This window comes from Rhipicephalus sanguineus, chromosome 1 (assembly GCF_013339695.2).
Source record: "Rhipicephalus sanguineus isolate Rsan-2018 chromosome 1, BIME_Rsan_1.4, whole genome shotgun sequence".
Taxonomy (NCBI): domain Eukaryota; kingdom Metazoa; phylum Arthropoda; class Arachnida; order Ixodida; family Ixodidae; genus Rhipicephalus; species Rhipicephalus sanguineus.
Window position 1 is genome coordinate 208,799,242 of NC_051176.1, and position 25,641 is coordinate 208,824,882.

Here is a 25,641-nt window from a genome sequence, read left to right on the forward strand (position 1 = left end):
GAACTTTGTTTTCTGGGAGAGGGTTGTTGTCCAGCCGAACTAGTGCGGCTCAGAGGGCTGCTAGTTGGGAGTAAAAACGGGATCATTCGCAGACAAGGTGCGCGATTGTTTCGCTGCAGCAGCAGAATTCTCATAACGGGCTATCAGCCATTCCAGTAGTAAAAGAATAAGCATTCGTGAAGGCTAAACAGTCAGCAATACCTCTAGTGCTCACCTACAATCAGCAAGCAACCCAGCTGACACGTGAAAAAACGAGCTTTCTTAAGTAGAGTATTTCCGTGAGCATGCCTTCGTTTCCTGTTAAACATAGTCATCGTGACTTGTAACGAAGGCACGCCATCGTGCGTTGTAACAGTTCTAACGAATCTTGATAGGCGAAGGTGCTGGGAAAGTAGTTGTGACAAGATAGCTTAAAAACTAGTTGTAGAGAAATAAAACCTTAATAGGCTGCTAATTTTTCAATAAATTCTCGAGGGCGCTCAAGGCGTTACAAAGCAGCCTTACGAAAATATAGGAGTGGTAAATACCGCAAAATACATACGATAGCACTGTACTTAAGCACTGTAATTTAAGCATCATACAAAATAATGCGCAAGCATAAGGGGGCTTTTGGCTCACACAGCCTTCAAGAAAGGCAATCAGGAAGATACTTAGGGCTACTCGGTACTTAGGAAGCTGTTTAGGACGAATACGCCTCGGCATGCTGCAGATATACATTTATGGCGTCATTGCAGTTACGGTGCCTCAGTAAAATCGGAGATTTGCCCTCAACCATGCGTGTTTTTTTATCTCGTAAATACCCTATAGAAAAATAAAGAATAATAACTTCCATACACGCAGATTTTTATGTATGTACTCGCGACACTGAATTGTTATTCGCCTGCTACAGGCAAACAGCAGCTCGGTTTCAATAATAATAATTGCATCATGGGGGTTGTTATTTTTACGTTTCCTATTTCTTCCTCTTTCGTAAAGCATTACACCCTTCACATTGAATCGTATACATATTAGACAAAGGGGCTTATTTCGGCGTGTTAAGTGCCACGATGACAGTGCCGGTGTACGTCGGCCTGTATGGCAAGTCTTAACCATCGGTGCAAGAAGCACAGGGGGGATAAATCCACGCAGGTGCATAAGAAACAAAGCGACATACTATAAAAAAGTCACAGTTTCGCCGCAACGGCGAAGCAATGAATGCGATAGCAATAAATTAGAATGTAACGCGAAGAACGGAAAGCAGCTCGAAATTGCCAGCGCGTCGCTCGAGCCCAAAGGACGCACGACAAGAACGCAGACAGGACGAGCACGAACTAATGCGTCACAGCTCGACACTTGAAGAGCACTGCTCAAACACAAAGCAGGACGCACGAAGCGAACGAACAGCCACACACAAGACGAGCGCGAACTAATTGTCACAGTTGTTCCTTATTACTGTTAGAACAGCGCGCTCCTTTCGCAAACGCGGCCGCTGCAGCGAGCGAAGTGACCTTCGTACGCTCTGTGACTTCAGCGCGGACATCACGGGGAAAGCACAAGACATACAACCCCCCGCTCCACCCCACCGGCCGCCCCCTTCTTTCCTCGAGATAAGCGCACGAAGGCGACCACGACCTGTATGGCGAAGAGCAACGGCGTTCGCAGGAGCGGGGCGACGATCTTTAAAGCGCGCCACGCGCGCACATCGCGCCATCTATGTGGTAAATGGTGTATATAAATATGCTGAAGTAAATGGTGCTGAAGTAAATGGTGTATATAAATAGCTTGCCGTTAGCAGGCTGAAAGAAGGTACTGTTCGTGGCCTAACCGTCTAACGCCTCGCGCTGCGAAGCAAGAGCTCGCCCGTTCGATTCAAAAGCTTCATGCTTCGTTTGATGTTTCAGAAAAGAAGCGAAGATCCTTCTGAACCGTAGAACGCAGGAAACCAAAAGAGAGAAACAGACCAGTGGGGGTGTTTTTCTAATTTTATTTGTATTTAAGAAGAGCGGAGTGACGAGACTTACCGCTGGAAAACTGAAACGGGGGATTAATTTGAACCACAACAAGGGTCCTTCGACGTACCCTAAAAGCACCATGAAAATGAGAGCTTCTCTCAGCGGGGTGTATAATTGGAGCAATTGGGAAGGGCAGGGGGGATAAAGCCTCGTTGCGGGGTCCGCTTGTTGGGCCTTGTCGATAAACGATCCTCAGCCACCGGCGCCTCTCAGCCGGGGATAATTGTTTCCTCGTCTGAGCGCTGCTAACGAGCTGCGACGACGATGCTCCGGAGAGTGGACCCACAGGAATTTCGCTCCTATACAGGACGAGCTTAGCATGGCCACCCTGACACGGTCCCTCCACTTCCTTTTCTGTCTGATCAAGTCCCCTTTCAGCTGTTTATGCGGACAAGCCCCAAAACATCACCGATCAATGCACTTAAGATGCGCGCATTCACGATCTCATCGTGTGTGTGTTCTTTTCTCGTATTTATGAAACAAGTTTACGTTCGTGACTCGGCGTGAAAGTTAGATTCATGCCACCCGGGCGTGTTTACGGACAGAACGTTTTGGTTCGTTTATTAGTGCGGCTAAGTGGTCGCCGGAATATCCTCGTTCGGGTTTCCTGTGTAGAAGAATGAAAAGAAAATAAGATAATGTCCCACAGACGGCCGCAGCACTCTTCCGAGAAGCCATCAGCGCAGCTATATGTATGCGCCCCGTACTTAGTTCTTCAGAACAGGCAAACGAGATTTCGCTGGTCATACAGGCCCTGGTAATTGTACTCTAAGACCGCGGCATTGGACTAGTATTGGGCAACGGAGCAATCTCGCCGAGCACGGAGTGAGTCCCGGTGTAGCCTGAGATTACGCCGCTTCATAAAGGCAGTGTAATAAGTGTCGTGCCAGCGTCCTTGCCGATCTCAGACAAAAATTTAAAACGAATGTTTCCCCAGCAAAGGTAATGATGTTTTCCCGTCTCTGTCCGACGTCGGATCTTTAGACAGCTTTAATTTAAATAAAATCTGGCATTTTTACGTGCCAGACCCAGATATCATTATGAGGCATGCAATACTGGTGGACTCCGGATTAATTTTGAACATCTGGCTTTCTTTCGCGGTATACGAGCGTTCTTACGTTCCGCGCCTTCGTCGAAACGTGGCCGCTGCGCGTTACACATAAAAAAAAAAGCCATGCTTCGCACTCAGCAGCGCTACGCCGTAGCAAGTGAGCTACCGTGTCGAGTCACTATGCGGCACTAAGCTTTTTTCTCTTTGCCTTTTTTCTAGCGATAGATGGCCTCTGCATGGTCTACTAACTTCATGTCAACGAGGCAAATTTTCAATGCTTTCCTTTTCTTCTAGTGAGTTTAGCGCTCATGCTTGGGCTACTGGAAAAATAAAATAAGAAATAAGAATAAAATTAATTCTCCTTCATTTTGTCGGGCTATTATGCAAAAAATATAGAGTTACCGATAATAGGCGTCAGTGTTTCAACGAAGTCGTTACGTTGCCGGTTGCGATGGTAACAAAACAGTTAATGTCATCGCCATTTCCATGTCATACGCGTTTCATTCTTATTGCCCGCTTTCGTCAGCAGAGTGCAGCCAGCCGATGCAGATGCGCTGGCGAACCTAACTATCTGCCTTTGCTCGTCTGAGCTTGCGCATTTTCGTCTGCATGTCTTGCGCTGGCATATCACCTTTAGGTATTATAATAATGTGGGATTTTGCACAGAGTGTAACGGTTTTCACTAACCGCGCATGAATAAATTCTCCAGAAAGATTGCCACACAATCATCGAAAGTGCCGAAAAGAATGACGTCGTTTAAAACCTTGCGAAAGCAGCTTTAATGTCGTAAGCAACGTTAGGCTAGAAAGTGTCACGAACTACGTCGAAGTAAACGCGCACCGGCATTTTGCTAAGCTGATTTTAATAACTCCGTGAGCGACGACGTGGCATATGCGTGGGCAGAAGGCGCTAACAAGATGATAAATGATTTTAGGGCGGATTTTTCTACTGACACGACACTTTGTGATCGCTGTTGCCGGCCGCAGTAACCTTTAACCGAATGCGTTCCTTGGGTGTTAGCAATCAAGAGTGTTTCGAAGTTGTTGTTATTATTATTATTATTATTATTATTATTATTATTATTATTATTATTATTATTATTATTATTATTATTATTATTATTATTATTATTATTATTATTTGATATGCGTACACAAATACACCAGGACACAGAAGAAACAGGGAGAGAGCAGGCTCACAACTGCCACCTGGAGGGGCACAAGACCTGCCTACTCTTTCGGGAGGAGGTAATAGATAGAGGGAACGAAGATAGGAAGAGAGAAAGATAAACAAAAAAAACGAAGACTGGGAAAAATAAGGAAAAACACAAAAAAAAAAAACATTGATAAGCATTTCAGCATCCATTTCAGCATCCTATATTAGAAGGTCCCGCATTCGTTACACAGCGGGCATTGCTGATTAAGGAACCAAGACTGACTGGATGCAAGTGTGCGGCCCTTACCGATTACCTCTTTCCAAGAGGCTGTGCTGCTCGTCGTGACGAGGCCCATCGAGCCCTGCTGACCTTTATGAATCAAACGGATCTGATGAACCAAAGGGATCCGATGGCGTGTAGCGGTAAATAATGCGGCAATTGACACGATGAGCCCTCAGCATCTTCAGTGGTAGCAGCGTGTGAAATTTCTTTTGCAGTTCGTAAGACACGAATATATAAGAAGAGAGAGAGGAGATGTATGTAGTGCACGAGAGAGATAGATGCTAAGGGCACCGCGGAGAACGCTGAAAGTTAGGAACGGCAGCGATGTTAACGAGATGCGAGTTTTGGGCTTGCCACCCTGCACTGGCATGGAGAAATAAGTGTTGAAAGATAGAGAAAGGGATGAAGAAAGAAGGAATAAAAGAAGACAAAGAACAGCAGCAACGTTTAAGTTAGAGGACTTCACGTAGTTCCAGTAGCGGTTCATAGGCTCCTGAAGCGTAAACGAATGTTCACAAAACAACTTCTATATTTAGGCAGCCCGCGTACGTGCTTACACGTCTTTACAAAATGTGCCAGTTTTTTTAAAGATTAGTGAATCTTCTCTTTAGCCTGCTAGTATAGTGGACGTAATCAATTTGATGGCAAAAAGTCAAGAAAAATAATGCCTCTACCAGATATGTCCACTGGTAAACAGAAACTTTCGAGCCGGCATAGAGCTTTCGCAGAAGTTCTGAACGAAAGTAATCGTGACGACCGTGCTCGCACAAGATCGGTTAAAGCGGATCCAATGGAAAGGACGGATGATACGGCGGCTTAGAGGCACAGTCCTTGCAGTTAGTTGGGCTGAAGTCACTGCGCTGGCAGCAGAATATTATTGGGGTTTATATCGGCTAGTAACATCGACGCAAATGCCGGAAGTCGCACTAAATCAAATTCGAGCGAATGTTGGTGCGTCAGGACATGCGTTGCCGGAATCACCAACGTCAGCGAGGGAGCACGTTTGATAGCAAAATCGTAATATGACCTTCAAGCTTACATTTTTTTAAATGCGGAGCATTTCTTAGTCGCACCTGCGGCATCGGCGGCGCCGTCTACACCCCCACTGCGCATGCTCGGCTCGTCTCGTGCCGGCAGAGAGCCTCTCCTCTCCCTCCCTCCCTCCCTTCTCTCCGTCCCTCCCTCCTCTCCCTCGAACGCGGGCGGTGTGTATATAAGCGGCGGAGCGCGCGTTCGGAATTCAGTCAAGGGCGTCTTCATTTGGCTTTCGCTTGACTTGACGCTTTGCTTGACTCGAGTAGATGCGATGGAAGCAACAGTACCTTCAGTCAGCGTCCCACCACTCGTTGAAGGCAACGTTACCCCACCCTCACCGTCGTCGGCGTCAACAACAGCAAGCAACGCAGAAGACAAGGCTGCGAAGAGACGAGCATACGACGCTGAACGCAAGCGTTTGAAGCGAGCTGCGGACCCGGAACTTCGTGCACGCTAGAGCCGTTCAAGTCGTACTTGGTGTGCGCATCGTGTAACAATTAAGCATTCCCAAACCATAACCAATTACGCAACATTTGCGCGATACCCCCACCACTCTGCGACGCATTTACTCGAGTTCCCCCCGTGGGAAGATGCGGGTTATTTTTTTTAATAATCAGCATTGCGATTCCAGTTACCGTCATAAGTGGCAAGTTTCCGTTTTGTATAGCGTTCCAACGACATCCCGCCTTCCGCCCTAGTTAACGTCTTACCGAAGGCAGGATTCACAACGCTTTTCATTCGGAAGTGCTCTTTGCTATCGGCCGGCAGCCTATGTTAACGATGTGTCGATAATCAGGAATGGCTGTTATTTTCTATTAGAGACGACGCTCGTGTAATATAGGGGCCCAGTTTATACCCTCACCTCTGCTCATGACGAACCAGTATTTCAAAAGAATTCAGCTAGTTCGACTACAGGACTTCTTAGCAAAAAGAAAAAAAATCGTGTTAGGAGTTACCTGTGAACAAAAAGAAAAGAATAGAAACGCTGTTGGAGCTTCCCGTTCCTTTAAGTACATACGGGATGTCCACTGCAATATTATTATTTCGTTATACATTTCAGCGCCGTGAAATTACCTAGCATCGTGTTTGACCACAACTTACAAGCGGTGGAAAACAGCCGATAGTGACCTAGCCTGAAAGGCACGCCTTCCTAGCGGAGTTCTTTTCTGGTCAGTGGACGCAGGGGCGAGGACATGGGGTACTAACACTGGACACCGTGAATAAAACGAAATAAAATAGATGCTTGGGAGGGCGGCGGGGAAAATGCGACGCGCTTCGGTGGTTTTAATCTCATATCAAGGCAGCCTAGGGGTGATGTGCGTATAAATAGAGTCAGCTTATTTTTGCCCCTTTTCATCGGTCTTTCGCCACTAGTCTTCCTGCGATCGGTATAGGAGCTGTCGCTGGGCCACGCTTTCATTTTTTGTTTCCTTCGCTGCTTCAGCTACGCCCTGCATTCAAAGGACGCAGATTAGTCACGCAGCATGCACCTACATTCCCCTTGATGCTCGTCGTCTTCTCGGAGCAACGCCATCCGTTGACTCGTAGTAAGTGGGGCGCATGCGATAGAAGCACGATCAAAAACTCGGCAGAATAAAAAGAAAACAAAGATAATAAATTTCGGGCAAGACCCTGCAATGCGGCAATATTGGAACTTGATGCGGTTTGTTTAGCTTCTCATCGCCCCGTATTGTCGTCACTCGTTCATAATTTGCAAAACGCGAGCCTTTTCCCTCCTTCGCTAAAGGTTTGATCTGCCGGAAAAAGAATATTACTGATTGGCACTTGGCTTACAAGCACGAAGAGGGCGCCAACGGGCATTATATTAGAGCGGCAGTCATTACGTATGCATGCGCGTGCGTGTCTTGCGTGCGCGCGTGCCTGCATATGAGAGCATGTTTACGTGTGTACCTGAATGGGAACTGTCGTAAGAGCATATGCGTCAAGAGCAGCCAATCGCGAGATTAGAAATTTTTGTGAAAACAGCTCGCCCATAACAAACAAAAGTAACCTACTAAACAAAGAAATGAAGACCGCTTCGATTATTTTTTGTGACACTAATTGTCAGAACTACAAGACGATGTAATGAAGAAATGATCTCACCGTGTGCGAACAATACTGTAAGGCTCAATTCGCAAAACATTTTGTTCGGAAGGACTCTTTGTAATTGGCCAGTCGTCTTGTGCAATAATATGTACAATGTCATGACTGGGTGGATTTTTTAACGAACAATTACAGCGTTAGACGAATTTGGGGAAAGAGGCCGAAGTAGTGCTGATATTTTTAAAGTTTTATTTCTTCGTTCGAGATGGTGTCACGTCTTGTAGTCATTTCACCGATTATTATTTGCAGCATCTTGGAATGAAATGTTACACAGAAAACTGCGACGCCTAAGAAACTTGTGTTCCAATAAACAACGGCATAATAAAAAATGCTATATCGTGTTTGAATCCCAGTGCTATCAAAGCATTTGTTCAGGGTCCTTAGTAATGCAGCGCGCGCAACCGAGACAAAGCCCCCTTCACAAGCAACCGCTGCAATCGGTATATTTGCGCGAGGTATTCGATAATGCAATTCGCGCGTTACCAGAACAAAGCCTTTACGCGGTCCTGCTGACCGTTTTCGCTTACGGTTATAAATATTTAAGCGTCTTTTTAAATACGACAAACAACTCAATTGACGCATCAGAATAGCGCGCGACTGAGATTCCATTAAAATGCAGACTCGTACGTTACCCAGGTGTGTTATATGCACATATTAAGCACACCTTCTTGAGTCACCGATGGCTCGGACGTTTTCTTTGCGATCCGTATCTCCCTTTGCATTTGTCAGCCAGCGCTCTTAAGATTAGTTTAGGAGTCGTACAGGGGAGTGCGAAGTTTTCCCGGGAAAATATCGCTGCGTGCGCATTACCCTCGCCACTTCAGGGAGGATGCTCAATCCAAATGGAGTTCTGTGATGCAAAACGGACTGCTGGCGCCTGTTTAACTGCGTTCGCTTCCTTCTGAAAGTCGCCGAGCGCAGCCTTAGAAACCAGTTAGAGCGTCTCTCTCCTTCCGGCTCCGAGCACGCATTCCGGGGATCCGTTAACCAAAATGCAAATTGCTCTTTCGTGGTGCCAAGTGATCGGTGCGCGGCAGATAGCGGCTTGGCGCGAACGCATTTGCATTGCCGCTGTGGGAAGGCGCCTCAGAGTGTAGCCGAGCACTCGTGAGGCGGCAGCGCCCAGCGGAACGATGGAAGCGGGCTCGCGAACAAAACGAATTGACGGAAAGTTAAGAAAGCTGAGCGGCTGAAATCAACGCAGCGTCTTACGGCAAAAAAGAGCGGGCATGAAGCTCGCGAGCCGCAAGTGCCCGCTCGCTGAGTCGGCAGCACCATGAGAGCACTACGGGGGCGCATTCAGCCGTGATTCTGATGCGGTCAATACTTGGGTCTTTTGCGTGGTGGGGGCGGTTTTTTTTTTATATGAGTGCACCGCTCTATTTTATTTCTTTTGATTTACAATTCTTGCTTAAGCTGTCACTTACGCAACGAATAATGGCGTAACTATCTTCGCAATAAATTTCTTCTAAATATTTTCAATACTGTAATTAAGATTAACCTGCACTGTATATGCAGAGCAGATAATTTTACTACGTTGGCGACATCGACGATGGACTTTTGGAGTGCAGCTTTAGGCGCCCGTTCCTGCGTTGAGCGGCGTCGCCGCAGCCGTTGCCGTCGATGGTGTAACCGATAGACATGAAAAAGTAACCGATAGACATGAAGAAATAAAGTGAGAAAAAATACCCTGCATCGAATGGGTCTTCAAATCGGGCCTGTGCGTGACTGTCGAGCATTCTACCACAGAGCCACGCTGATGCTTGAAAGGCATTTGCAAAAAGACCCTATACAGGTGTCATGTCGGGCAAGGAATCGCGTTAGCCTATGTAATATAGTGTTGCAGAAGAGTAAAATAACAACCAGTCATTACACGAGGCTAATTGCGCAACGAGTGTGTGGTTTAATGCTTCCCACCCACTGCAAAGTGCGCAGCCATAATGTTTCATCGTCATCAGCCACATGCAGCATCAACAAAGTGCGCATAATGCCTTGCAGATGTGTAGCGGGTGCCTCGCTTATCCGCAGAAAGACGAATAATGGCGCAGTGGGTGCTGTCCTCTTTGACAAAAATTATGATTTACGGCGTAGTCGATACCTTGCGGAAAGCCAAAACTTCAAACACAGTTGGTCTTTCCCCAACACGAAGCTACGCTCAGAATTCGCATTGGGCGGTGTCGTAATCGTCGGTGAAATTGTCTCTTTTCCTTCATCTTTTTTTCACTTCATCCCAGCGTAGTGTAGCTAGCCTGGTAGTCTTGGCTAACTTTCATGCTTTTAATTCATCCTTATCACTTTTTCACTATCTCTCTCTCTCCCTCCAACGTATGCATAAAATGCAGTAAAGTGTTCATAGAGAACGAAATGAAAGTACAGTGCTTGGACAGGTGTCAAACGACACATAGCAATATTTTTTGGCATTAACGGAAGTGAAATCATACAAAGCATATATTGTTCACGAAAGCCACTGTGTGTAAAGCGCTGCCGACCCGAAAGTCGCGGGTTCGATCCCGGCCGCGGCGGTCGCATTTCGATGGAGGCGATAGGGCTAGAGGCCCGAGTACAGTGCGATGTCAGTGCATGTTAAAGAACACCAGATGGTCGAAATTTCCGGAGATTTCCTCTGCGGCGTGCACCGCAATTGTATCATGGTTTTGGCACGTAAAACCCCAGGTATAATTATTACTGTTGGTCAATCCGGTTTTTCAAAGGCTGAATACAATTATAGAGACTTTCCCACTTTGGCATTTAAAACGACAGCACGCACTTTGTCTCAGGCCCACACGGGAGGTAATTGTATTCGGCCTCTTACACGCAATGCATTGCACTATGTTTGACCTAGCAACAAGGCATAATGCGGCATAAATATGTCCTTATTGCTATTTTTTCGCATACTGCCTTCTCATACGTTTCCTGCTTTTCATTTTTTTTTAAATTGTCCAATTTTACATAACTGTCGCTTACCTAGCCATGTATACTCACTCAGTTTCTATATATAATGTTTGTTCTTGAACATTTACGTTCATCACAAATACCTTCGTTCCTCCTAACAAAGAATACATTAAATCATTTTAATCCACGGCACATCTAATATCTACATATTTGCCATAATAGACGAAGGCGCCGATGACGCCAAGTTGAACTCACAAAAAGTTTGGGAACTAAATTATGATTGCGTTCTGGCAGACTTCAACGAATAGACGGCAGCACGTTAGACAAGAAAACAAGAATACAGCTCTTAACAAGGCGAGGGCAATGAGGCCTTCCCGCAAGGAAGTTATATGAAGGCAATGGTGAAAAAAATCACCACTAGAGTCATTGCTGTCATTTACTAACCATTCTCAACTATACCTCCTGTCGATGTCGCGTTATGTTCTCTTTTTGTTCTCCAGCGTCAAGTATACGGCGGGGAATGAACGTGTCTCTTTGACTTCCTATTAAAAACGATGTCCCGAGTGAATAGAATAGGCGAATTGCAGGGATTGGCTGTTTTAGCAACATTTCCCTTATCTTGTATCCGTGTCTCCACGCTGAACGTTTTTGATGATTTGCATTGCACTACAACGGTGGTACATTAACGGGGGTACAAATATCTGTCTATATGTAGGACAACCTGTGGGCGGCGTTTGCACGCTACTGACATGAAGAAAAACTTGACTGTATCTTATCGCAAACTGTGTCTTGTCAACTGAGATGTTATCTTCTAAAGATAATGAGAAAAAGCAAAAGCAAAACGGCACGCAAACATTATAGGCGCTTTTAATTAAATTGAAAAAAAGTGTTGCACGTATCAGCCCGTTTCCTTTCTTATTTTGCTTAGCGAGAAATGACAAGTCTATTGGCCGGTTAATAATGCCTACCTCTTGTAATAATAATTACTGGGGTTTAATGTCCCATAAATCACGACATGATTATGAGAGGAGAAAAAATGAGGGAAATAAAGTTGAGAAAGAATTCATAATGGGTACCCTGCGTACATGGATGAATGGCATTAATGGTTATAGAAGGAGAGCGTGAGATAAAATGAAGTAAGGCAACAACGACACATCATCTCCCGGTGTTAAGCACAACATTCCTCTTAAAGTATGTCACTCATTGCACATGCCATCGGGAAGCGAAACGGCGCACTTAAGGGCTTCTGTGCTGAAGACGCTTTAAACCATTGACCGAGGAATCTGTCCACTGAGAAGGGACAATTGAACAGTCGACATAGCACCGTTGACAGTTCTTTTTTCTAGGTGCATTGTAGTGAGGGTACTCAGAAAGAAGATGTGAAATAGTTGCTTTGCAGCCGTATAGTGTCCACATTGAGTACTGTGGGCTACTTTGTTTTGGAACGAGCACCAATTTTAAGTACTAGCAACAGGCCGCAGGCAAGTGTTTTATGAGCTCTCATTATTCCAGGCGTACGACGGTGCTGTAAAGAGACACGTATAACAGTTATGAAGACGTATATTGCTAGATTCTACCGAGTCTGGCGTTGTTCCCATCAGCTGAAGCACTACGTAGAGGTAGCAGCGTATAGTATTATTAGTGTCATAGAGGAAAGCTCGGGGAGCTTATATCCGACGGCCAGGCAAAATAAGCTCACCCGTACAGACTAAGTGCAAGGTACGCTTTGTGGCTGCCGCGTTCTGCGGCTGAGAACAAGTAAGACATTGATGGCCCTGTGCGTTAGTGAAAAACAATCGCGCACTCTAGTTAAGGGGCAGAACAAACGTGCCCTACACTGTGTTGCTGCATCGCATTTCGACATTACAACACCAGAATCAATAAATAATGTTATTTTACTCACAGTTTCAGTGTACCGTCTGTAATAGAGCGGATTTATTCGATTTCTATTAGAGCCTATCTGCGTACCTCTCCTTTCAACTTGTTGAAAGTTCCTTGACACTTTTATGATCTATTATTTACGTCCACAATTCTGTATCTGTTAGGTAAACATTACGGAGTAAAATATATATCCGCTGTTGGTAAGTTCATTATTGACGCACCTACAAACATTCGAAGCAAACGTGTACTCTTTCAGGTTTTCGCTCTTTCAGGAACGGTTTTCTTTATTAGTTGTACTTTCTACATCACAACGTTTACTGATAACAGCGAGCTCCTATATTAGAGAGATATCGCATGGCTATCATAAGCATCCTTGCAGAAACGTCTCTAAGACTAGTTCTTACATATCGTGGCGAGTGGCACAAACTTCTTTTATTTGCTCGTCTCGATCCAACGCGCTCATTTTGTTCTCTTCTCAAGCGCGCCGTTTTCGGGACAGTTCCAACGAGCTTCAAGCCGCGAATTGCTGCAGCAGTGGGCAATATACCCTTTGAGCATTTCAGTCGTTACTGGATCATTGTTTCACAAAATTGCTCAGAAGAAATGGACCATTAGGTGAACAAACTACATCTAGTTCCAACTTTTCCGAGACCTTGAGAGCAGTTAGAGATCGAATGACGGAACTGCGACAGCGCAGTGATTTCAGACATCTGGCGTCGACGTTGCACTGGAAGATGGCGCTGTTTCTCACTCAGACCAACGTGTCGATCTGAACGCTATTTGAGTCGCACTTCCTTTCGCTTTGCGTGTCCAGTAATGGCGTATATCTAGAGCTACCGGGATCAAAAGTAGGCAGGTGATACTAGAGAATGGCTATATCCACTTAATGCGTATTACTCGATAGAGCGGTGTGCGATTAGGGACAGCGTAAGAGGGTAGAACGGGCGTTGTACTACTGCCCATAAAGTGTGCTGAGCGAGGGAGCTCTAGAGAAGCTATACTTCTCCAGGTAAGTGCATTTTGAAATCGCTCTGTGGTGGTCTCGCGTGCAACTGAAGCACTAAATGTTAATAGCACTGAAACTAAGTACCAAAGGTCACTTGGTTTTAGAGAGGTCCTGAACTACTTACAAATAATCATCGAATGACCTCTGTATCGGAGTTTATTGCCTCACTAATCGATTGCTGAACAATATTTATCGAATCCGTCAAGAACGGGCGGAGTTACAGGGTTTTTCGCGCCCTTTAAGCGCTTTCTCTCTTCTCTCGTCCCGACGAGCGCGCTGGAAGCTAAGCAGGGAGGGATGGCAGGGGGATAAAGTTACGTCAGCTTGCGTCATGACCGTGAGAACGCGTGATAAAGCGCTATCGCTCTCTCCTATCATTCGTGTGAGCGGGTGTGGCTCACTGTGTAATGTTAGCATACTGTGGAGCGCGGCGCCGGCACGTGGTGGCACCCCGTAGATAAGGAGCACATCTGATGCAAACGCTGTTCTTCGTTTGTGTCGGCTATTGGCCAATAGCATGCTATCTGTTGTTCGACGTCAAACAGCGGAAGCCCCACCCACCAAAGAGACTGAGGACGGGCCTCTGTCCTCAGTGATAACTGGTAACTGGTAAGAAAATGGTAACTTCGTGTTCCGCTTCTATATTCTCCTTGCCACGCACGACTGCAAGATTTGGCCCAGCTGTTCATAGCAGTGTCTGCTTACCGCAGGATATGTTTTCTTACCAAGTCCGAGGGGTGATTCATGACCCCTTTAATGGAAGCTCTTGTGCTTTGCAGCTATGAACCAGTTCGCCGTTTGCATGATGCAGAGTGCAAGGCGATCGAAAATCTTCGCATGTGCTACTGCTAATGTCGTACACTACATTCGACGGCGATGAAGTTATACTGACTGGGTGAGCTAATCGGACCCCGTGTACTTAGATTTAGGTGCACGTTAAAGAACCCCAGGTGGTCTAAATTTCCGGAGCCCTCCACTATGGCGTCTCTCATAATCAGATCGTGGTTTTGGGACGTTGAACCCCAGATACTATTATTGAGCTAATCGGAAGTGCTCGTATCCGTCCGTAATCAAGTCAACGTCAAATGGAGTGTAGAGTCTAATGGTACGACGCGGCCTACGACACGACGTACGACGCGTATAAATGACGGCTGATTTGAGTTGTGGACTTTGTTGGAACCTGGTGCACTCTTTATTTGCATGTGGCCAATTCCAGGCCGGACGATAAACGCCTAACGTAGCGTCTCGGGCTTCGTACAAATTAAGTCGTTTTTTCCAACTGAAGCTCTCATAACGCAGCCGAAGTAGTACATAGGTGACATCTATGCAATATATTGAACACGGTTTGACTCTATGAAATTATCTAGGCGGGCTCAAAGAAGTGGCAGGACGACCGAAGTGGTCCGTACAGCCGCGTTAGTACAGGTGAGTGCGTATAGGAAACATCGCCAAGAAGTGGCGCGTTTCATCGAGGCTTGCTCAAAGGGAGTGTCTAGGAAGGTTTTGGCGGTCAATTGAGCACCGAAGTTCCCTATCCCATTCTTGCACAACATCGCCATAATAATAAGCAGTACACTTGTGTTAGCCCTGCATGCTGAGGTACTAAGTGCGCCGAGGTGGTCAGAGAATCACCTAAGATACTGCGTGAGCTGTAGCATTGACAAGTGAGTCACTTGGTGCTTACGATACGGATGCCCCGTCGCTTTCTCAAGAAGAAGCATGAGCCAATCAGGTAAAATTCAGAGAGCAAAAAGCATGGACAAATCAGGGAACTAAACGCTTCGTAAATTCGGCCTATTCTGACTGAATTCGCAAAGCTTTTCCATCGTATAGGTGTTCGTTGTCATAGGCCGACCGCCTTCACTTATACATTCAGCGTCAGTATGAGCTGGAATTTTCACTTACGAGGAATTGTAGCTTAGTAAGTTTTTGTGAATACAAGCCCTCGTGTGGCTCGCATAGTTCTACGATCTATGCAAATGAGTCATTTTTGGTCACTCGTCGCGACATGAATACACAACGCTCTTTTTTGAAGTGCGTTTGTACTGATCGCACTATGGAGTATTATTACTAAACTGCACAAAAATCTCATAAACATCCCTAACTTTCATTTGACAACCGAAAGTTGAGTCTTCAGTTCCCCTTCCTCTTTACTACATTTTGTCTTTTCAGTATTCAACTCGAAATGTCTTAATACAGAATGTCTTAGTACACAGCACCACATAGAAATGGGAGCGAGTTCTTGCTCTTAGACGCTGAAGCGCCGTGCCTGCGGAGGACTCCCCAGCATTAACGGCTGCGTCAACAAGGCCTGAGATGCGAAATGGCTCTGAACACATTTCTATATTTAGACTTGAAATAGCCTACACGGGGTCGTCTCGAGCTTCTATGGTCTTTCTCAGGCGTTACCTGCAGTACCTAAGCTACTGGCGAAACGCATCATTATAGCTGCGGAAGCAAAGGTTCTTGTGCTGGGCCACTTGAGCACCATATATGGAGACCACCTGCGAGTGTACATAGATGAATCGGTGTGCGTCCAAACGGATAACTGCGCAGCGGCATTCCGCGTATCCTCCCTTGGCATGTCATGGCCTGGCCACCTGGATCGTGTATGTAGTTTCGTGTATAACGGTAGAAAGTGCCGCAATCACCGTAGCTTTGTGAAAATTGTGCGCCCATTTTGCACGAGATATCGTGCGAGTGACGGGCGCAAAGTCACTGTTACAACGACTGCATCGTGGCCTACCTCAAGAAAAGTTTACGAGGCAGTCTCTGGCCCTTCTTAAATATGTGATGGTCAATAAATCTAATGTAAAGTTGCATTGTAATCCCATCCCGCACTGTAATCGAATGAAATGAAAAAGAAGATGCTCGTGCACGCGAATCACGTACACGTGTCCCAAGAGTAAAGGCCCCAAAAATTTATCAAAAGTGCAAGGATGTCATCCGCAATCACATGAGGACGATCCACAAGACTCAAAATCAAGCCTGTGTGATCCAAGGACTTCCTCAAGAAGAAGTCACTCTGTTTTACCGCATCAGAACCGACTCTTCGTACACGCCGGCATGGTCATTCAAGACTGGGCGGTGCGCTTCCCAGTCTGCGCCTTCTGCGGTGACATCGGTGACACTGAGCATTTTATTTCCCTTTGCGCGCAGTTAGTGAAAAAGAAGCGATGGCCCGTAGCCTGCATAGTGGTGGTCTTAGGAATCGGACGATTGAAGATGTCGGTTTTCCTGAAGGGCCCGCGGCGATCGGGCGGAGAGTTCAACGATTGCTCATGGCCCTCATGTGTGACACAGGGCTGCTTAACAAAACTTGGTGACACACCCCTACAACTCATGAGATGCTCAGACGGAACAGATGACGGATAGATATGCCATGCAGACCCCGCCTACTGCAACACACCACCATCTTAGTGCGCAGTACGCAATGAGATTTGAGAATGGGGGTCTGCACTATGGAAAATTAGAATCCACGAAAATAATTTCCCTTTCTTCATTTTCCTCTTTGGGGCATGCGAACAAGCGATATAAGATTCCAGATTGTTTGAAATACTAAGTAGTTCCCCTTTGCTTGATCTCAGTAAATCAGTTGGCTTAATTCATTGGAGGTTTTACCGGTTTACTGAGCTTTAACGCAATGTAATAATCTCGATGCATACTTAGCCTAATATTTAAAAAATGATGTCATCACAGCATTTGCCAGATGTGTTCAAGTAACCCCAATTATAGCGCACGCAGATGTCACTGTTCAAGTGTCAAACATTTCGTATCTCCACAAGGCCTCGTAGTCTAAAATGAGGACTTAAAAATCTTAAACTCTGTGCACACAGTATGTTACGGCACTTTTAACTCTTCGTAACGCTGCAGCTCAGGAATGATGTCAAATAACCCAATTTTATCAGTGAAGACATAACATTTGATAGCGCAGCCCTTGGAAGCCCATTCCTGCGTTTAGCGTCGACGGTCTTCGTCCGTCGTCACCGCGAGAATGAACACAGCGGAAGCTGAAAGCGAACGCGGAGCGCGGAGAGGTAGGCGAAATGGTGAAGAGGAAAGCAAAGTGTCGCAGGAGAATACGAGGCCGCTGCCACCGAAAGCTCATGCGGCCGAAAGAGAGCCATAGGACTGGCGAAACGAAAACTCGCGTACAGCTGCGCTCAAATTTCGCATTAGGGAGTATTGTAATCTTTCGTACTTTTTTATCGGGTTACGCTCGAGGTGTTAGGGTAGAAGCCTAATATGACTCGTAAGTCGAATAAAGTTGCCCAGCGCTTCACTGAATTAATGTCGCGGAGCGTGATAAAACAGCGAAGCTTTCTCCGTCGCAGTGCTAATCGTCACCAAACTTCACAAAAGCATTCCAAAGCATTTCGCAGCCAGTAAATCGGTTTGTAAAAGCTAAAGTGGTTGAGTGGTTTCTTTTTCTAGCCATACAATATTTTGCAACCACTATTGGAAAGCACATCTACCAGTGCTAATTTAGTTTGTGTTTGTGTCACAAGTAGTAAAAGCAAACTTTAGCGAACGTTAGTCTTTGCAAATCTCTTTGTTACTCATCATCAAAGTCTTCTTCATGTTCTTCACCTTGCCCATCTCCATAATCTTCACAGACCTCATCTTCTGCTCCTTTGTAAAAACAGCGCATTTCCCGATTTTCGTTACAAATGGTTTGAACGTGATCTCCATTGGTACACCCGTTTACTGTTCCATACACAATCTACTCTCACTCGAAGCTCTGTATCTTCTGCCCTCCGCTTGCGCTTGGCTTCGGTATCTCTTGCGCGAACTCCTGGATCAGAAAGACGCCGTCGTTACCGTCTACGCGCCAATTCCCGTTGACACTCCCGACGGGCTGCTTCTTCCGGAGAACGCACGACTTTACCCATCGCCGAAAATTCGACAAAGACCACCGTGCACGCGCGCTTTTACAATTTTTTTACCTCTTCCGAACTATCTGTTGGCCGCGTGCACTCACATCGGCATCGCCACCCGCGTTACGCCGATAGTCCCGAGAAAACCTCGGCTAAGAACAACTTCGCTGTTAAAAATCCCGTGTCCGGCGTCGTGAACACAAATGGTACCAAAAGTCACGTTTCCAAATCAAGACGCTATGTAATCACGTAATGTTATGACAACGTGGTGACTCTATCATGACGTCAACGCTTGCAATCGTATCATGGTCTAAGGTATGCCGATCCCGGAGGTGGGCAAGACCACATGAGGTGTCGAACGCTTCAAGCACTCCGCCCCTAACAAAATGCGGCAAAAAAATCGGGTACGGTTAAGCTTGGCCATGAAGAGTTGAGCGCGATAGCGATATCCGGCCCCATCCTCATCGCACTCTGTTTCGCTAGTCATTATGTTCAGTCGCCCAGCCAGCCAGCCAACCACACAAACGCGCACACACACACACACACACACACACACACACACACACACACACACACGCACGCACGCACGCACGCACGCACGCACGCACGCACGCACGCACGCACGCACGCGCGACATACCTATAATAAAGGTAAAGGTTTCCGGCCTCTTCAACCACACTTTTATGACAACAGTGTACCCACCACGTGCGTGTAAGAGAATGAGTGCACTAATATGTATGCCCGTTGTAATGGGTGGCATGCTTTAAACCAGCAGCAATTACGCGCATGATACTTTTTCGAAGTTGCGATGCACCCACTACGTGTTCTTAAGGGAATACGCGCAGTAATGAGTGTGCCTTTTGTAATGGGTGGCCAGGTTTAAACCATTAACTCGTTATGCAATTCACATGTGTGACACCCGATGGCAATATGCGCTTGTACCCCGTTATACTGCGATATTACATCTCATACTGTGACACCTGTACGCAAGACGCGTATGTTTGCGAAGCATGAAAGTTACTTTCAGTGCAGTTCGAAGCACTGGTGTGAGGTTTATTCGTTCCTTGGGGAGACCATTGTTTACTCTGCAGGAAGCCAGAGACAATCGAACATGTTTTTATCGACTACTGGGATGCGGTCTTTTTTTGGGACGTTCTTCAACGGACTTTAAAAAGGATTTGCCCCTTGACGCCTGCGGCATCAGATTTCTCCCGGTTGAAAATGAGGAAGGGGTACCGTTAGATCTAGTTATGTTACTGGGCCTGCACAGTATATGACAGTCGAGAATGGCGGTGCGCCATGCTGATATTAGTGCACGTCCGGTTCGACACTACTTTGAATCTATATGTTCATTTGTGGAAACAGAAAAGTTCCAGCAAGATGTACCTGAATGGCTTCGTCAAGTAGAAAGCCGTCTACAGATAAAGCAATTTTAAGAAGCCTGCAAACTGTATTTTTTATTTTCTTTTTTTTTGGTTCTTTGTTCGGTATATATTTGTTTGTCACTGCTGTATGTATGTGCTACATAGGCAATAAAGAAAGAAAAAGCATTGGCGTGGGTCTGTGGTAGAACACCTGCTTGCCACGCAGACGGCCTGAGTTCGTTGCTCACTCGAGTCGAATATTTTTTATTATTTATTTTATTTTCATCTTTCTCGATTTTTCAGTCACGGACAAGATGATTTTTCGCTCACAACCAACGACACCGACGCTGACGCCGGAATTTCTGCGAAACGAGCTCTTTAACGCTATCACGTTAAAACTTTGGCTTAGATGTAATCTTGCTCTTTTTAGCGTTAGCGAAAGGGACTGTCAATGGATGATAGGCATGTAGAAGCAGTGGAGATGTCTAGGCGACCGAAAAAGAACAAGTAATGGCATGTAATATAGCACTCAACTCAGGAAGTCAGAGTAGCTTATCGAGCGACACCTGGAGTAGCAAGCCAGGCGACAAACCAGGCTAACCTCTCCGGGCATTTCATTAAAGAATCTTATCTCTCTCTCTCTCTTAGCGTTAGCTAAAGGGGCTCAATTTTTGTGAACAATGTCTGAGTTCCTAAGTCGTTGGAACACTGAACACGTGCTCTTCGAAAACAACGAAATAAATCGTTCTTTTTCTCGAGAATTAAGCGCTCAGCAGTATACGCGAGCTCTTCGAACATTTAATGACTTGCAACACAACACGGATGCCCCTGTTCAGCAGTACAAAACAGAGTAATTGAGAAGTTCGTTTGGCTCCTGTTACAGTCTAGTACCTCGCTTTGCTTGAGGTCGAGGACCGCAAACTGGTTCATCACTGGCATTATTGAAGCGAAAACAAAGATTATGGTTATTGTCCTTTACGGCCATTTTGTGTTTTGAGACGACACGACAGCGTCTCTACAAAGACGCTTCCAAAAAGCGCCGTCAGGCTGGCCGAATCTAGAAACATTATCGCAGCGGTTCGGTCACAGGCACGCGAATTGGGAGTGTATTGTAGTGTTTAGATGCCCGAAGGCAAAACTTGGGTGAACTTTTGTCTGCGAGCGTGGTTGTGCTAGCTGCATATAGCGTATATGTCGCGGTAGCTTTGATCGAGGGACAATGTAATGTGGTTTATTCAGCATCCAGTAATAGAACACGTGGAAGAGGGAAAGAGTAGTGGCCGACCACGGTTACAATAGAAGCAACAAAACGTATGCCTTTTTTAAAGTCTAGTATGATACGGTCAAGCCTTTAGATTTTGAGTAATAAACATACATTTTGGTGCTGTTATTACGGTACCTAGGCCTTTGAAGAGAAATTTGATGCGGGTCTCACATGGAGAACCTGTATGCGTGTTTGTTTCCTACGAGTGATCAGTAGGCCACTAGTTTCACGTATATTGGAGGTTACCTCTTATTAACTTCAATGTTTTGTTAGCTGAGGAGATGGCAATGGCGTAGCCAGGGGGGGGGGGGGCACACCGGGCCCGTGCCCCCCCCCCACCACCCCGATTTTTTTTTTTTTTTTTGCTGTGGCATACAGAGCCCAAAATGATACTTGACCACATCTGCCTTCCCGGCCCCCACTTCAAATCAAGGAGGCGCCCCCTCCCCCCGAAAAAAATTTCTGCCTACGCCCCTGGGAGATGGCATCGGTAGCACGCGCGTACCATGTCTGGCCGCTAGACATGGGAACATCTAAGTATTTACAAGACTGTAATGCCAACACAATACGACAAACGAAGGGGGCCATGACGGCGGGTATAGCGAATGTCATGAGTACACTTGTCAGGTTCAATATCCAAAAGGAGGCGATATCCGCGCGTGTTGAGTGGCTGGTGTAGTACTAAACGATCATGAATATTACAGTGAAGAGGAGTAAGAGGAAACGCTCGGGCATTTAATATGATTAAAAACCACATGAACGATCTTTAGATTTATAGTCCATATTTCCTTGCGCCTATGCGTGAATATGGTGTCCAGGCGACTACAGCATATCGCGCGAAAAGCTGTTATGCCGGGCCACAAGCTTCGTGCTCCGTAAAGTGCTGCTCAGTGAAAGTCGCGTCAACTTGTCGAAACGTTGGCTCTCGCGACATTCCGGGTTCAACGATTTCCTTTTCATTGTTCAGTGATAGGACACAAGTTGGTGCGTGCGACGTGGATCTGGCCCACGTGCGCACGTAGAAAACGTTGCAAGCAGTGCAAAGCGACGATGCCATGTGATGGCGTCATCATGTGAGGCTGCGTTATGCGACGTCATGATGATGTCATCACATGATGATTGTTTTAATCACTCGTGTTAACGCCGTCGACGCCGACGGTCGACTTTCGCGTTTGATAAGGAACCTAAGGCTTTCGCCTTAACATTCACATTGACGCTGTTCGCTTCTGCTGCGAACTCTGCGATTTTTTACCTCTGCTATACTATATAACGGTAAGAAACATGATTCTAAAAAAATTCTAAAATATCTCTAAAAGACAGGAACATATTAGGAAATTCATAGGTGTGACTATTAGTGCAGCAATACATCAATTCAAGAACGCAATTGTAAAAGGCGTCGTCGTTATGAGATATTAAGTTCGAATTTGTAGGCAAAAGCAGTATAACTGACCATAGCCTCTGTGAATACGACACCTTTTTACCCTGGGCTGAGGTCTCGCTTGTGTCTTATGCATGATGCCACTTTTTTTAGTACCCGCGATGACGAATTTCTGTGTTTCTTTTTCTCCTCTCTACGGCGCAGGTGGTGAAAATGCTGTTCGTGGTGGTGGCGGTGTTCGCGACACTGTGGCTGCCATACCGGGTGCTCTTGGTTTACAACTCGTTCGCTGAGAAGCGTTACATGGAGCTGTGGTACCTCATGTTCTGCAAGACCATGATATTCATAAACAGCGCCATCAACCCGATCCTGTACAACGCCATGTCCATCAAGTTTCGGCGTGCTTTCAAGCGCATGCTCAGCTGTGGCGCTGCCCGTGGCTCTCGAGACAGCCGCGGTGGCACCGAGCGCACCGTGGCCGGAACCTACTCGAGCGTAGTGGGAGGCGGCTCGGTGCGTCTCAACCGCAGCACTTTCGTCGCGCCGCCTGGCAAGGGCAGTACGAGCAAGAACACGCTGGTGGATACCACTCACCAGTTGGTATAAAAGACGACGGCACTAGTCGCTGCGTCAGCTTCTCAGAGACAGACAACAGCCGCCGCTGGCCTGTGCTTCGTTTAGAGCCCTGGCCCAAGTGTGTTAGCTGCAAGTTGATTGCAGGCCTAACGAGCACCACCTCAGCAAAAACCGCTGACTAGAGTCCGGACAGCGACGATAAATCGATTACATGTCCATTCATTGCCAGAGAAAAAAGTAGGGTTGACGCAGGAAATTGAAAAAAAAAAAAAAGGTTGAGAATTTCTCGTGCACGAGCGTGACGTGTGCTTGCGTGCACGCGAGCGTCTGGCTGGCAAACCAGCACCATAACAAGAAATAGTTTGAGCTTTAAGGAATATGTTGACAAAGGACCTAACAATCCCATGTTAATGTGGTTATCGCGCAGGCTTAGGAAGGTTTCCTGTTTTATTTACTCTTCAGCGAGTTGTTTCTTGGAAGCTGTGAAGAATAGTCATGAAGCATGGGATGTGTTTCTAAGCTAAACGCTGCAAAGTGCGCCCAACGAGCGCTGAGTCATGTTCGCGGCCTTTGAGCTATGTATTTTACTCCATTCGTCGCTTCTCTTTGGGCCACTGAACTCTTTCTGTACACAGTAAGCATCTTCGGCTGCCAAGAATGACGAACGAGCATTGCGTCATCAAAAATCATTTGTCGTCAAAGAGGCAGGTAGAGAGAGAGTAGAAGAATGTGTGGAAGTTAATATACTATAAGATGCTTGGCCGTACGTTAGTCTTGCGGCACCAGAGTCTCAATTAAAAAATTTCTTTATGTACCACCTTTAACAATCACCAGAATGGCAGCGCTGGCGTATCGTTTAACACGGACCAGCGTTCGGCCACTTAATATCTGAACCTTTCTCCGAAGAGAATGGCCGAAAGGCACCGCTAGGTGTGCGTGTGCTTCCGCGTCTTCGAAGTGCCCCTACAAGGCCATCCTTTTGAGTTGCACACCCGCAGTGTAGACGCCGCCAGTGGCTCAGGCTCTACAAACGGTGACGTTGCTCAGACTTTTCCTCCCAAACCTCGTGTCGTGCACAGACCTCTTTATTGGCTGTGTAGAATTGTGGCTGCTCATTTGTCGCTAGTAGCCACTTCTGCTCATCCACATTTTGCTTTATAGCGTGCCGAGGATATAGTGCGCCGAGGAGTAACGCGGCTCTGTGTGTGCAGTGTATGACAGCGACTTGTGCGCACGCTGCTCAAGATGCAGGAAATCACTAATGGAACTGTTTTATTCACTTCGCGTCAACTGTTTCTCCCATGTACCGTGTACTTGGAGTTCCTTAGATGGTTGTCTATTTACTGTAAACAATGTATATCTCATTAACTATTTTAAAAACATCTTTACTGCAGCGATTTACGTTTATTCGCTGAAAAACTACTTATACAGGCTGTTACCAAAAAATTGCTATTGTAAACCAAAAAAATAAATTATACTTCCGCATTAATTTCAGTCGCATGCTCTTGTGTGACTATCTATTCCACCGAGCATTGTAACCTTAATTAGGCTGAATGATACTCCTTAAGGTAAAGAAGTACCTGTCTGGTAATAACGTGGCAAAAGGACATGTACGGTTTCGTATGTAGCATGCTCCCATGGAACCGAACCAGAGTGTACTCTACATAAAGAAGTGCTTCGCCATATTGAACAGGGTAAGCAAGAATCTGAAACTTTGACTTTGATTGTAGCGCTCTCGAATGTATTAACATATTTTCTTGCTGTTTCAAATCTTTAGATTTTTTTCTTTTTCTCGTGTATATAGGATGCTCCATGGAATGTATAAATGAGCTGTTTGTGTGAAAATGGTATTTTCTGTATATATTGCATTCCGCTTGTGAGCTGATACGTGTCTCCCAATGTCAGCTCCCTGTGAAAGACATAAATGGTATTGTTGGACACCCCTGCCAACTCGTCATGTGCTCCCGAACATTGCGGCGAAACAGCGCAGGAGACGAACGGATCAACACATAATGCAATGCACAGATTATCGACTGATTTTCAACTTGAAGTCATAAATAGAGGAGGAAGGAAACAGAAAAGGAGAGGGCAGGGAGGTTAACCACAAAAGCTTCCGGTTGGGTACCCTACAATGTCATAAATAAAAACAATCAGTTGACAATCAGCGCATTGTCTTGACTGTTTGCCCAACCCGTCGTCCGTGTTATTTCGCCGCAATGAATGTAAACCAAGTAGCCCAGCTCACAGTCCTTCTGCTTTTAAACATATTCTTGATGTTGTCACTGCGAAGAGTCGATGTTGTAGATGATGCTTTCACTGACACTGTTACTGAATGTACTACTGGCATGAGTAATAGCGAGTGAACAAAAGCGTTTTACAGTGCTCACTAATAGTTTTGCCGTGTATTTACGTCTTTCATGTACGTGCTTAGTAACGAATTCCTGTGTGAGAGCTGGCTATATATATATATATATATATATATATATATATATATATATATATATATATATATATATATATATATATATATATATATGACCAAGGCCTCTGTCACCCCTTGTAAATATACAATACTTATCAATACGCGCCATTTATGGCACTACGCCGACTAAGTATTTGTTTTTAAGCTGTTTGGTTTCCTGCGGTGCGATACTTACGAATATGAGTTGAACAAATCTGTGGCATTAGCTGACACAATTATTAAATATGAGTGCACGTCCTTTTTATAGGAATTCTTCGAGGTTAATAAGCAAAATCTAATTTTCTTTAACGTTGTGTCTTTAGG

At 45.8% G+C, this 25,641-nt stretch overlaps 1 protein-coding gene across 1 annotated transcript in view; it reads left to right on the plus strand.

Annotated features, from left to right (window-relative positions):
• Positions 1-25,171, plus strand: part of LOC119406474 (thyrotropin-releasing hormone receptor) — a 318,447-nt gene extending 293,276 nt beyond the window's left edge. The window contains exon 2 of the mRNA XM_037673224.2: positions 22,485-25,171. Coding sequence (XP_037529152.1) covers positions 22,485-22,886 — 402 coding nt within the window. The 3' untranslated portion in view covers positions 22,887-25,171. The remainder of the gene's footprint in view (positions 1-22,484) is intronic.
• Positions 25,172-25,641: the final 470 nt, after the last annotated feature.